Raw genomic sequence first — 14,279 nt, 5'->3', positions numbered from 1 at the left:
GAACTGTACAACATCAATAGGACCCTAAGAACCTTCATAAGGAACTCAATGGGACTGTGGAAAACAACCCTAGTAGCCAACCTCAAGCCGATAGCATAAGTCTCCATCAAGTGCAGCATCTACCAAGGAGATGCTCTGTCCCCGCTGCTGTTCTGCATAGGCCTGAACCCCCGCAGCCAGATCATCGCTAAGACTGGCTTTGGATACCGACTGCGAAATGGGGCAACCATCAGCCACCTCCTGTACATGGATGACATCAAGCTGTATGCCAGGACTGAGCGAGACATCGACTCACTGATCCACACCACCAGGATATACAGCAGCGACATTGGAATGTCATTCGGACTGGACAAGTGTGGTCGAATGATAACAAAGAGAGGGAAGGTTGTCAGGACTGAAGGAGTTGAACTCCCAGAAGGCAGCATAACGGATGTTGAGGGGAGCTACAAGTACCTTGTTATCCCACAGGCAAATGGGAACCAAGAAGAAGCCGCAAGGAGAGCAGCCACAGCCAAATACCTACAGAGAGTAAGGCAAGTCCTAAAGAAGTCAGCTAAATGGGAAGAACAAGGTCCAAGCCATCAATACCTACGCCCTGCCGGTCATCAGATACCCCGCTGGCATAATAAGCTGGCCAAAAGAGGACATAGAAGCCACTGATATCAAGACAAGGAAGCTCTTCACAATGCATGGAGGACTTCACCCCAAATCCAACATCCTGAGACTGTATGCTAAGAGGAAGGAAGGAGGCCGGGGACTGGTGAGCGTCAGAGCCACGATCCAAGATGAAACGACCAAGATCCATGAGTACATCAGGAAGATGGCCCCAAGCGACGGAATACTCAGTGAATATCTCAGGCAACAGAAGCCCGATGCAGAGGAAGAAGAGCGAGAACCATCATGGCAGGACAAACCCCTGCACGGCATGTACCACCGACAGATACAAGAAGTGGCTGGTATCGAAAAGTCCTACCGGTGGCTGGAAAAAGCTGGACTGAAAGACGGCACAGAGGCACTGATCGTAGCAGCACAAAACAGGCCCTGAGCACAAGATCGATAGAGGCCGGGGTCTACCACACCACGCAGGACCCCAAGTGCAGGCTGTGCAAAGATGCCCCTTAGACAATCCAGCACATAACAGCAGGTTGTAAGATGCTAGCAGGCAGAGCGTACATGAAACGCCATAACCAAGTGGCCGGCATAGTGTACAGGAACATCTATGCCGAGTATGGACTGGAGGTCCTGAGGTCAAAATAGGACACGCCTCCAAAGGTGAGGGAGAATGACCGAGCTAAGATCCTGTGGGACTTCCAGATACAGACCGACAAACAGGTGATGGCTAACCAACCGGACATAGTAGTGGTGGACAAACAACAGAAGAAAGCCGTAGTGGTAGATGTAGCGATCCCAAGTGACAGCAACATCAGAAAGAAGGAACATGAGAAGCTGGAGAAATACCAAAGCCTTAAAGAAGAGCTAGAAAAGATGTGGAAGGTGAAGGCAACAGTGGTCCCCGTGGTAATCGGCACCCTCGGGGCTGTGACCCCCAAACTGGGAGAGTGGCTCCAACAGATCCCAGGAACAACATCAGAGATCTCAGTCCAGAAGAGCGCAGTGCTAGGAACAGCTAAGATACTGCGAAGAACCCTCAAACTCTGGTAGAGGACCTGAGATTGAGGAAGACACACACACCACCCATAGGGGTGAGAAGGGAAATTTTTTTATTTTTTATATTTGGGTATCAAGCCCCAGTCGCTATATATATGTACAGTGGGTACGGAAAGTATTCAGACCCCTTTAAATTTTTCACTCTGTGTCATTGCAGCCATTTGCCAAAATCAAAAAAGTTCATTTTATTTCTCATCAATGTACACTCAGCACCCCATCTTGACAGAAAAAAACAGAAATGTAGAAATTTTTGCAAATTTATTAAAAAAGAAAAACTGAAATATCACATGGTCATAAGTATTCAGACCCTTTGCAGTGACACTCATATTTAACTCACATGCTGTCCATTTCTTCTGATCCTCCTTGAGATGGTTCTGCTCCTTCATTGGAGTCCAGCTGTGTTTAATTAAACTGATTGGACTCGATTAGGAAAGGCACACACCTGTCTATATAAGACCTTACAGCTCACAGTGCATGTCAGAGCAAATGAGACTCATGAGGTCGAAGGAACTGCCCAAGGAGCTCAGAGACAGAACTGTGGCAAGGCTCAGATCTGGCCAAGGTTACAAAAGAATTTCTGCAGCACTCAAGGTTCCTAAGAGCACAGTGGCCTCCATAATCCTCAAACGGAAAAAGTTTGAGATGACCAGAACTCTTCCTAGACCTGGCCGTCCAGCCAAACTGAGCAATCGTGGGAGAAGAGCCTTGGTGAGAGAGGTAAAGAAGAACCCAAAGATCACTGTGGCTGAGCTCCAGAGATGCAGTAGGGAGATGGGAGAAAGTTCCACAAAGTCAACTATCACTGCAGCCCTTCACCAGTCGGGGCTTTATGGCAGAGGGGCCCGACGGAAGCCTCTCCTCAGTGCAAGACACATGAAAGCCCGCATAGAGTTTGCCAAAAAACACCTGAAGGACTCCCAGACTATGAGAAATAAGATTCTCTGGTCTGATGAGACCAAGATTGAACTTTTTGGCATTAATTCTAAGCGGTATGTGTGGAGAAAACCAGGCACTGCTCATCACCTGCCCAATACAATCCCTACAGTGAAACATGGTGATGGGAGCATCATGTTGTGGGGGTGTTTTTCAGCTGCAGGGACAGGACGACTGGTTACAATTGAAGGAAAGATGAATGTGGCCAAGTACAGAGATATCCTGGAAGAAAACCTCTTCCAGAGTGCTCAGGACCTCAGACTGGGCCGAAGGTTCACCTTTCAACAGGACAATGACCCTAAGCACACAGCTAAAATAACAAAGGAGGGGCTTCGGAACAACTCTGTGACTGTTCTTGTCTGGCCCAGCCAGAGCCCTGACCTAAACCCAATTGAGCATCTCTGGAGAGACCTGAAAATGGCTGTCCACCAACGTTCACCATCCAACCTGACAGAACTAGAGAGGATCTGCAAGGAAGAATGACAGAGGATCCCCAAATCCAGGTGTGAAAAACTTGCTGCATCATTCCCAAGAAGACTCATGGCTGTACTAGCTCAAAAGGGTGCTTCTACTCAATACTGAGCACAGGGTCTGAATACTTATGACCATGTGATATTTCAGTTTTTCTTTTTTAATAAATTTGCAAAAATTTCTATATTTCTGTTTTTTTTCTGTCAAGATGGGGTGCTGAGTGTACATTAATGAGAAATAAAATGAACTTTTTTGATTTTGGCAAATGGCTGCAATGACACAAAGAGTGAAAATTTTAAAGGGGTCTGAATACTTTCCGTACCCACTGTATATGGTGGGTTTCGAAGTTACCATAGGTCCTACATCCTCTTCATGTAGCCCCTATCGCTGGGGTTACTCATGTAGTAGCACTCCAACAGTTCTCTGTTATCAGCCCTCGTCCACGAGTGTCTTGTTCCAGTAGCCCATTTCTCATCAGGTTGCCCTGGTCCCCTAGCACCTGACGCGGACCTTGTTGACCCGGGCGACGTCTGAGCCAGTATGACTAGTTGTTGAACTGTGACTCCAGTATTTCTATCACTCATTTGTAATGAGGTAGGCTAGTAGCGTTAAGGACCTTGCCTAAGGGCCCACACTGGTGATGCCCTGGTCGGGATTCGAACCCCCGACCATTTGGTCTCCCTGAACTTGTTCATGTCTATCAAACACATGGAAAAAAAGAACAGAAAAAACACAAGTTCCCATTATTTTTCTTTCTTTGCACTGAGACAGTTACTCAAACAGACAAGCCTGTTTACTTTTGCAGATGACAGAGCAGCTCACTTTTTCTGGTGCATGCCCTGACAGTGAAAACAGTCTTTAACAAGGTATGGATGTGGCAAGTGTTGCTAAGTATCGGCATTTTTCGATTTCTCCTACTATGGGCTAGGCACAGGTCAAACATGCAATGCGTGGAAATGAGTTAATTGAGAGTTAATAAAATTAAAAACACAATTGTATAAACTTGCTGTTCACATATTATTGTAGCTCAGTTTGTGCTGATTACAGTGTTATCAGAGTTAAAGCCATTAATATGTTTAAAAGCAACTGAAAAAAGCACAAATGTCAGGGCATGTCAAAATTTGTTCATTTGTTCCAAAACACCATTAGACCCCAGACGGGTCGACAGAAATAGCTCAACACAACTATTATTACAAATGGTTTCTCCAAATTCAACACAATATGCCACTTTTAATGACTACTGTAGTCTCAATTATTTAACCCCATCATAACAAGCAGTATTTAGTAAAGCACCCTTTTGCTTTCATGACCTGCTGCAAACATGATGCATAGCCAGACACCTTCTGGCAGCGCTCCTGAGGAATCTCAGCCCATTCTTCATGGGCAAAGGCCTCCAGTTCACTAATATTCTTGGGTTTGCGTGCTGCAACCACCTTTCCACCAGAGATTTTCAATGGAGTGGCCATCACAGTCACCTGATTCCAGTGCCAGAGGAAGTGAAGCAGCCCCACAGCATCACTGAGCCACCACCATACAGAAATGGATAGAGTTCCAGACAGATTCAAAGAAGGTTAAGAGATTTCCAGACTCAAGATCCTCTCGCTCTGAGGATAAAGACTCAGAAAAAGAGCACCGCCCTGAAGAACCATGAAGTAGAGACTGCTTTTACGGCCCACGCATAGTAGGAACAAAGACCATCCTCCCTTCTTGTGGCTGTCCTGCAGTAAACACTTAACTCCAGATGACCATCTCACATCAACCAAACTTCATGAGACAACCCTGCAGCGGCCAGACAGAGAGCAAGGAAAGGTGACGACCGGACTCCAGGCCTGCAGCCCAGGACTTTGGGAAACACCTAGGTCTCTCCTGGAAACCTGCTGGCAGACTGCAGATGGACCAGCCCACAACGGAACGGACCGAACCTCAGTAAACCCCGCGGACAAGCAAGTAACCTGTGGCTGTGCTGGTTGTCTCACACTAATCAGTTGGTTTCCATAATTAATAGAGCTTAAACTGTGTTTAGACCTCAGGCGCAAGCACGGAACATAAATTAATTTCAAGATTTCTTTTCCACCACTACAAACAACCTACTGTTAGACTGTGTTTTAGTCGTTAATTCAGCTAGTTTCTCAGATATACATCTTTTATTAGCAGCAAAAAATGTTAATGTGCTAACCCTCAGGGGTCGACGAATGCGCCGGCACGTTTAAGTGGCATGTTCTCCTCCCGATAACGCCGAAACAAACTGAAATTACTCTGTCAATTTTGATCGTACAGATAAAAGCAATATATCATTCGAATCTGTAAATGGTCTAGTTTTAGTTGTAAACACTCATAATAACAGCAAAACGCTGCTTAAATAAAGAAAGCAGACAGGGTGCACTCTCTGTCTTCTGTGTCTGTCATCTCTTCACAGACATGTAAATAAAACCAGAATCTCAGCGAATATTTCCCTCATAAAAATAAGAAATATATGGCTAGAAAGCTTGAAATGTTTTCAAGTCGAAAACAAATAATCACTTTTTGTTGAATCCGTAAGAAGTACGTTTTCTCCCGTCTCACCTCATTACAGCTAATTTGATCCCGCCTCGCGCTGACCGCACTGTTATATGCATGCCCCCGAGAAATGACATAAAACATCAAACCTCATCATAGAATTTACTCACTTTTTTTGTGTGTTTGGATGGTGGAACGTTATGCGGGTTAAGAAGCGCTTAGTATGTTCCAGACAGCGACGAATAGTTTACTTTCTCCTCAGAGGAAAAACACGACTCAGATGACGAATGTTTGGATCCGCATTGTATTGTATTGTATTGCAGTAATCCCCTTTCAGCCACATTGCCTGAAAGGCTCATTACGCGATTCTTTGTGCGGGTCTTTGAGTGCATCTTTGTCTTCTGAAGTAAATTCATGATCAGACACACCTTCTTGCATATGTCTTTCCTAAACAAAAAATGTCTTAGAAAACTGAAATCAAGGCAAGGCAAGTTTATTTATATAGCACAATTCATACACAGAGTAATTCAAAGTGCTTTACAGAAATAAAAGACAAGTTAAAAGTACATAAGCAAGAATAAAAATAAAAATCATTGTATTGCTTTCTGTGAATGAGTGAACAAGATGACTTTCACATCATTTTGAAGCAAACACTTTACACTACAAGATGTACATTTCTCAAAAGTCTTGTGAACCAATGTTCTGTATGTGTTTTATGGTTAGTGACCTAAAAATTTTAGCTTTTCACGAACAATGCATAAACACTGTTTTCTTAAAAAAATCATGTATAAACTTGCTGCTCACATATTAATGTAGCCCAGTTTGTGCTGATTACAGTGTTATCAGAGTTTAGCCATTAATATGTTTAAAAGCAACTGAAAAAAGCACAAATGTCAGGGCATGTCAAAACTTGTCCAGGACCCCAAAACACCCTCAGACCCCAGAGGGTTAATTATGTGTAATGCACATTATTACATAACATACATCATTTATTTCTCATTACACAGAATGAACCACATCATCGTGTTGTTTCATCATCACATAGCAACAATGCTGATGTGCTGGTATGTCACTCTGATTGTGTACCTGTCTGTAGGGGAGGCTCTGGGAGCAATTGGTGATCCTGTGGTTGTGGACCTACTGAAAGAGTACAGTCAGGATCCTGTCAAAGAGGTAGGAACATAATACACAAATCATGTCTGTAACTACTATCACCAAGTGGTGTCAAGCCATTAGGGACAGAGAACTTCATTTGCATAAATTAAACATCCATAGGAAGACTAGTCTGGGCTAGGATTTTTTGCTTAAGTCATTAAAAGGGATACTGTTTAATTTTGTTTCAGCTAAACCTGTGTTCTTTCGGTAGTTTGACAATTAATTGAAAGTAAAAGTAAAAATCACAATAAACTCATCTCAAGGCACTTTACATAGAAACCCAACAAATCCCTTATGAGCAGCAGCACTTAGCGATAGTGGTGAGGAAAAACTGCCTTTAATAGAAGAAACCTCCAGCAGAACCGGGCTCAGTTTGGGCAGCCATCTGCCTTGACCGGTTGGGGTGAGTGGTGTTGTGGAAATTTCTTTAAGTTTTAGAGTTGCTAATTCTCAGAAACAACCACAAGTGTGATGAATCATCTCAGGTTTAATCACGGGCCCGGAGAAGACGTCCTTGCAGAAATCCTCTGACTCTGTGTTACAACACCAGGTTTATATACAGTACTGTGGACTAAACTGAAGCCACCCTACAATGTTTGTTCAGGTGTCCTCTATCCCCAGGCCTCTACCAACTAACCAAATTGTTGGCAGTTATTTACAACCCTCTATAACCATAAAACACTAACCCAATAAAACAAACAGAACCACATACCATCAAAGGGTCAAGCAAACATTCAAGTCACCCCTTGACATCTTGGAAAATCGTCACAGTGGTTAGAGGAGAGAGAAAAGAACAACAATAAACATTGTGCAGATTGGTGGGGCCTGTAACTGCACATCATACTGCAAATACTATCCTATACATATCTATCCTGTATCATGTCACATGTCATATATTGAACTTATATACTTTAGAGCTACAGCAAATCTGTAATCAAATTGCTCTCTGTAAACACCTGACCAAAACCAATCACAGCATCCACTAGGAAGAGGTCGAAAGTCAGGAGTTAGTAAACGGCTGGAAAACGATCACATTCAGTAGATACTAGAAACCATGTTTAAACAGAAACAAGCATAACCATCACACTTAATGTTGTATTATCATGTGAGCAAAGTTCCATGTTCTGGTCAAGTAGTGACACCAGCCAGTTTGCCATTGAGCTCTTTACTACCAAGAAAAAATATTAGCACTGTTTGCCATTACCTGGTTGTCTGCATAAATTCATAATGAAATCTGACCTGATCTACACCAAAATCACAAATATCAACAAACACATTTCAAAACTGATAAAACATGATTTTTCATGTCTTTATTCAACACACCAACATATTAACATACAGAGTGATGGTGGAGAAAGTAATGACACTAGGTTTCAGATATCACTAAACATCAACTGGAGTTAGCAGCCTTGATAGATGCAAATGCATCCATCCATTTTCTAAACCACTTAGTACAATTCAAGGTCATGATGAACTGGAGCCAATCCCAGGTGACACTGGATGAGAAACGGGGTACACCGTGTACTGATCACCAGACTATCACTGGGCTGACACACTGAGACACAAGCACTCACATTCACATTCACAACTACAGACAATTTAGAGCCACTCATTAGCCTAACACTAAACTGTGCCTTTGGACTGGGGAAAATGCTGTAACACCCAGAGCATGCAGCCTCCATGCAGGCCCCAGGTTCGAAAAGGATTTGAACCCAGAACTTTGTTACTGTGAGGTGTCAGTGCCAACCACCGCATCACCCACCTGAAACATTTTCAATGTGTGAAACGATGTCTGCTTGAGCCTCAGCGAATCTTCGAGGAAATCGAAATTCTTTGCCTTTGTTTAATTACTATCACTTGCGTTATCGGACCTGCTCCGCCTAGGAATCATAGTTCCACACTGACCGTAATCACTGTCGTACAACACATTTCAGTATCAAAAGTTGACGCTATGGCAAAGAGCGAAACTGTCCGTAAAAGGCAGAGAATGTCCAAAGTTTGGGATCATTTCAAACTTAAAGAGAACAACACGGTGCAGTACATATATTGTAAAGTAGGACTGGCATACCACAACAGCACTTCATCAATGCTTCAACATCTGAACAGAAAACATCTAGTGGAAAACATTAACTAGTGAACTAAAATATCCCTCCTGTTGTTTTAGTGTTACACTTATAGTGTTGTATGTGTACAATGTTGTACTAGATGTGGACAGAGGAACTGTTTCCGGGTACGTAAATCACTTCCTATTGCAAGAGTGTCGTGCTGTGTGTGCTGTATAGTTCGTCTACAGATTAGCAACAGACTGGCTATAGTCTAACACACCTAAAAACTACCTAAACTGTCTAAACAATTCATTAACCGCTACACATTCCGGTACTAGTCAAGTACCTTTCTATTTTGACCGGTATTTATTGCTATTGCCAAACTTTGCGTTCGTTAGCCTACCAGTTAGCTTAGCTCTTTCTCTCTCCTACTCGGTGTGCCACATGTTTAGATATTCCTCTGCCTCTTTTAGTGATAATGGTACTTGTAATAAGTGCAAGGTTCTGGTAGCTTTGGAGGCGAGGATCACTGATTTGGAAGCGTGGCTCTGCACCTTTGAACAAAAGCCAGTTAGCCCAGCCCTGTTAGCAGGTGTGGAGCCACTGAGCTCAGGCTCAGGGTCTGTTAGCGGTCCAAGGGCAGCTCCGGAGCAGCCCGGAGAATTAGCCTCGGTGATGGTCCGATGGAAACATACTCCTAAGCAGAAGCCCATGGCTCATCACCTGCCTGTTCACGTTTCTAGTAGATTTTCCCCACTCAGCGACACACTATAGTCAAATGTATTTCTGGGGCCAGAGTGGGCGACATCGAGTCAAATCTGAAGCTGCTGGCTAAGGCTAATCGTAAATATGGAAATATTGTTATTCACGTCGGCAGCAATGACACCGGATTACACCAATTGGAGGTCACTAAAATTAATGTTGAGTCGGTGTGTAACTTTGCCAAATTAATGTCGGACTCCATAGTTTTCTCTGGACCCCTCCCCAATCTGACCAGTGATGACATGTTTAGCCGCATGTCGTTGTTCTGTCGGGTGTCTAGGTGGTGTCCAGCAAACGATGTGAGCCTCATAGACATTTGGGTCACTTTCTGGGGAAAACCTGGTCTGGTAGCGAGGGACGTCATCCATCCCACTTTAAATGGTACAGCTTTCATCTCTAGAACTTTGGCTGAGTTTATTAGCCAACCTAAAGTTTGACAATCCAGAGTGGGGACCGGGACGCAGAGACTCAGTCTAAAACGCATCTCTGCAGTTTCCTGAGAGCCGTCACCCCCCTAAAAAACCCCATAGAGATTGTGTCTGCCCCTCGAATATATAAATCAAATAGATCAGATGTTAACAGAAGAGGAGTTATTCATTAAAACCTAATAAAAAATTAAGACCACGCCTCTTATTGAACAGAAAAACAGAAGTCAGATGTGGATTATTAAATATTAGGTCTCTTTCATCTAAATCTTTATTAGTAAATTATTTGATAACTGATCACCAAATTGACTCTCTCTCTTACTGAAACCTGGTTACAACAAGATGATTGTCAGTCTGAATGAATCAACCCCACTCAGTCGTAAAAATTGTCATGTTCCTCGAAGCACAGGTCGAGGTGGAGGAGTAGCTGCAATCTTCCACTCAAACTTATTAAACTTTCATCCTCAGAACTGTATGACTGCTATGACTCATTTGAGAGCCTCACTCTTAGTCTCTCACATCCAAACTGGAAAACACAAAAACCAGTTCTACTTGTCATTGTGTACCGTCCACCTGTCTCGTACTCAGAGACTTTAACTGAATTTCCAGACTTCCTCTCAGATTTAGTGCATAGTTCAGATAAAGTCATTATAGTAGGAGAATTTAACATTCATGTAGATGTTGAAAATAATACTCAGCACTGCATTTAATTCTATATTAGGTTCAGTTGGTTTCACTCAAAATGTTAATAAACCCACCCACTGTTTCAATTACATCCTTGATCTTGTTCTGACCTATGGCATTGAAATTGAACATTTAAGTTTCCCCCCAAAATCCTATTTTGTCAGATCATTCTTTGATCATTCTTTGAATTTAAGATGATGGATCATGCATCATTTGGAAGAAAACTCCACTACAGCAGATGTTTATCTGACCACGCTGTTAATAAATTTAAGAAAATGATTCCATCTTTATTTACATCTATGCCATGTGCCAACACAGTGGAGGGCAGCTGCCTCAATCCCACTCCCTACCAAATTGATCATATTGTTCATCACTGTGTGAAACGCTTGATACTGTGGCCCCTCTCGAAAAAAAAGTTAGTAAATCAGAGGAGATTAGTCCCATGGTATAATTTACATATTCGTACCTTAAAGCAGTCATCACAAAGGCTGGAAAGGAAGTGGCATTCCACAAATTTAGAGGAATTCTATCTACCCTGGAAAAACAGTCTATATAAATAAATAATAAATAATATTAAATAAATAAAATAAATAAATAAAATTATAAATAAGAACAATCCCAGGTTTCTTTTCAGCACTGTAGCCAGGCTGACAAAAAGTCACAGCTCTGTTGAGCCCAGTGTTCCCTTAGCTCTCAGCAGTGATGACTTTCTTTACAAATAAAATCACAACTATTAGAGATAAAATCCATCCCATCCAGACACCCTGCCATTAATTAACTCATCTTTATTAGGCTTAGTAAATTTATCTCTAGTATCAGGCTACGTACCACAGGCCTTTAAGACTGCAGTAATCAAACCCTTACTCAAAAAGCCTAGTCCTGATCCAGGAGTCTTGGCTAATTATAGACCAATAGCCAACCACCATTTATTTCTCAAATCCTTGAAAAAGCTGTTGCTAAGCAGCTATCAGACCACTTACACAGGAATAAACGATTTGAAGATTTTCAAGTCAGGATTTAGAGCACATCATAGTACAGAAACAGCACTGTTAAACGTCACCAACGATCTTCTCTTGGACTTGTTTCTATACTTGCCCTCCTAGACCTTAGTGTTGCATTCAACACTATTGACCACAACATCTTATTACAGAGATTTGGAGCATGTGAATGGTATCAGAGGAACAGTATTAAAATGTTTCCAATCCTATTTATTGGACAAAATTGGACTGTTCATGTTCATGATGAACCTCCACATGCACAAAAGTTAGTTATGGAGTTCCACAAGGCTCTGTGCTAGGACCGATTCTGTTCACCCTGTACATGCTTCCTTTAGACTATATCATTAGGAAGCACTCTATTAACCCTCTGGGGTCGATGCACGCGTCGGCGCCTTTTGACGCATCTTTTCCTGATAAGGCCGAAACAAACTTAAATTACTCCATCAATTCTGATCGTACAGATAAAAGAAATATATCATTCAAATCTGTAAAGGGTCTACTTTAGTTGTATATCATAATAAAAACAAAACGTTGTGCTTTTTTTAAATAAAGAAAGCCGACAGGGTGCGCTCTCGGCCTTTTCTGTCTCTGCCATTTCTCTTCACAGACGCGTAAATAAAACAACCAGAATCTCAGCGAATACTTGCCTCATAAAAATAAGAATTATATGCCTAGAAAGCTCGAAATGTTTTCTTTTAAATGAAACAATTCAAGTCGAAAACAAATCATCACTTTTTATTTAATCTGTATGGAACGTAAGGAGAAGTCCGTTTTTTCCTGTCTCATTACAGGTAATGCGGTCCCGCCTTGTACTCTGTTCACATGTAAATAATCTCAGATGAACCATGTAAATATGTGCACACCCCCGAGAAATGACATAAAACATCAAACTTCATCATAGAATTTACTCACTTTTTTTCTCGCTTCTTATATTCCACACAGAGACAAATAGTTTAGTTTGTCCTCAGAGTAAAAACACTGATTTTAACTCAAATGAGGATCGTTTGGCTCCTCATTGTTTTGTATTGTGCTGCACTAATCCGTCCCATCTACATTGACTGAAAGGCTCATTATGCGCGCCTTTGTCTGGTCGTTCAGTGCGGCTTTTGTCTTCTCAGGTAAATCATACTATTCATCCTCAGACACACACCCTCTTGCATATGGCCTTTCTGGACAAAAAGTGTCTTAGAAAATTTAAATCAGTGTATTGTTTACTGTGAATGTGTGAACAAGATGACATTCACAACACTGTGAAGTAAACACTTTAGCCTACAACATGCAGGTTTCCAAAGTCTTGTGAACCAGTTCTGTTTGTGTTTTATGGTCTTATTTCAGTGACTAAAAAATTGTAGTCTTTCACTAACCATGCATAAACATTTTTCTCAAAAACACAATCATGTATAAACTTGCTGCTCACATATTATTGTAGCCAATTTTGTGCTGATTACAGTGTTATTAGACTTTAGACATTAATATGTTTAAAAGACACTGAAAAAAGCACAAATGTCAGGACGTCAAAATTTGTCCAGGCCCCCAAAACCCCCTCAGACCCCAGAGGGTTAATTACCACTGTTATGCAGATGACTCTCAGCTGTATCTATCTATGAAACCTGTTAACACAAACCAGTTAACCAGACTTCAAGCATGTCTAACTGACATAAAGGCCTGGATGACCAGTAACTTTTTACTTTTAAATTCAGAGAAAACAGAAGTTATTGTATTTGGCCCTAAAAACCTCAGAAATAACTTTTCTAAAATTATAGTCCTGGCCTCCAGCCCTGGCCTCCAGCACTACTGTGAAAAACCTTGGAGTTATTTTTGTCCTTTAACTCACACATAAAACAAATCTCTAGAACTGAATTCTTTCACCTGTGCAACATTGCCAAAATTAGGAACATCCTGTCTCAAAATGACGCTGAAAAACTAGTCCATGCATTTGTTACCTCAAGGCTAGATTACTGTAACTCATTACTATCTGGAATGTCCCAGTATCTCCATAAAAAGCCTCCAGTTAATCCAGAATGCTGCAGCCAGAGTCCTGACAGGAACTAGCATGAGAGATCATATTTCTCCTATATTAACTTCTCTTCATTGGTTCCCTGTAAAATACAGAATATAATTTAAAAATCCTTCTTCTCACGTACAAATCCCTTCATGATCAAGCTCCTTCATACCTTAAAGACCTCATAGTACCATATTATCCCGATAGACCACTTCGCCCTCAGAGTGCAGGTCTACTTGTGGTTCCCAGAGTTTGCAAAAGCAGAATGGGAGGCAGAGCCTTTAGCTATCAAGCTCCTCTCCCGTTAACCAGCTCCCAGTCTGGATTCAGGAGGCAGACACTCTCTGTACTTTTAAGGCTAGACTTAAAACCTTCCTTTTTGACAAAGCGTATAGTTAGGGTTGGCGTCAGGTAACCCTGAACCGTCCCTTAGTTATGCTGCTATAGGCCTAGACTGCCCAAGGACCATTGGTGCACTGAGCTCCCATACCCTAACCCTCCCCTCCCTTCCCCCTCCTCTCTTCCCCTCTCACATGTATATTCCACTTTTGAATGTCACTAACCTTGTGCTCTCTGTCTCTCTTAGTTTGTGTTCTCTCCGTCTCTCTAACTCTGTAATCTCTCTGTACCTTCTGAAAGT

The 14,279-nt window shown here is 42.1% G+C and overlaps 1 protein-coding gene across 2 annotated transcripts in view; it reads left to right on the top strand.

Moving 5' to 3' along the window:
* The window catches only part of dohh (deoxyhypusine hydroxylase/monooxygenase), a 33,220-nt gene that overhangs the window by 10,694 nt on the left and 8,247 nt on the right, over positions 1-14,279 (top strand). For both annotated transcript variants that reach the window (XM_026323618.1, XM_026323617.1), the window contains exon 4: positions 6,665-6,741. In XM_026323618.1, the coding sequence (XP_026179403.1) occupies positions 6,665-6,741 (77 nt within the window). The remainder of the gene's footprint in view (positions 1-6,664; positions 6,742-14,279) is intronic.

The sequence above is a fragment of the Mastacembelus armatus genome, chromosome 4 (genome assembly GCF_900324485.2).
Source record: "Mastacembelus armatus chromosome 4, fMasArm1.2, whole genome shotgun sequence".
In the NCBI taxonomy this organism is placed as follows: Eukaryota; Metazoa; Chordata; class Actinopteri; order Synbranchiformes; family Mastacembelidae; genus Mastacembelus; species Mastacembelus armatus.
Note: the sequence above shows the minus strand (reverse complement) of the source record. Positions and strands in the feature narration are given on the sequence as shown.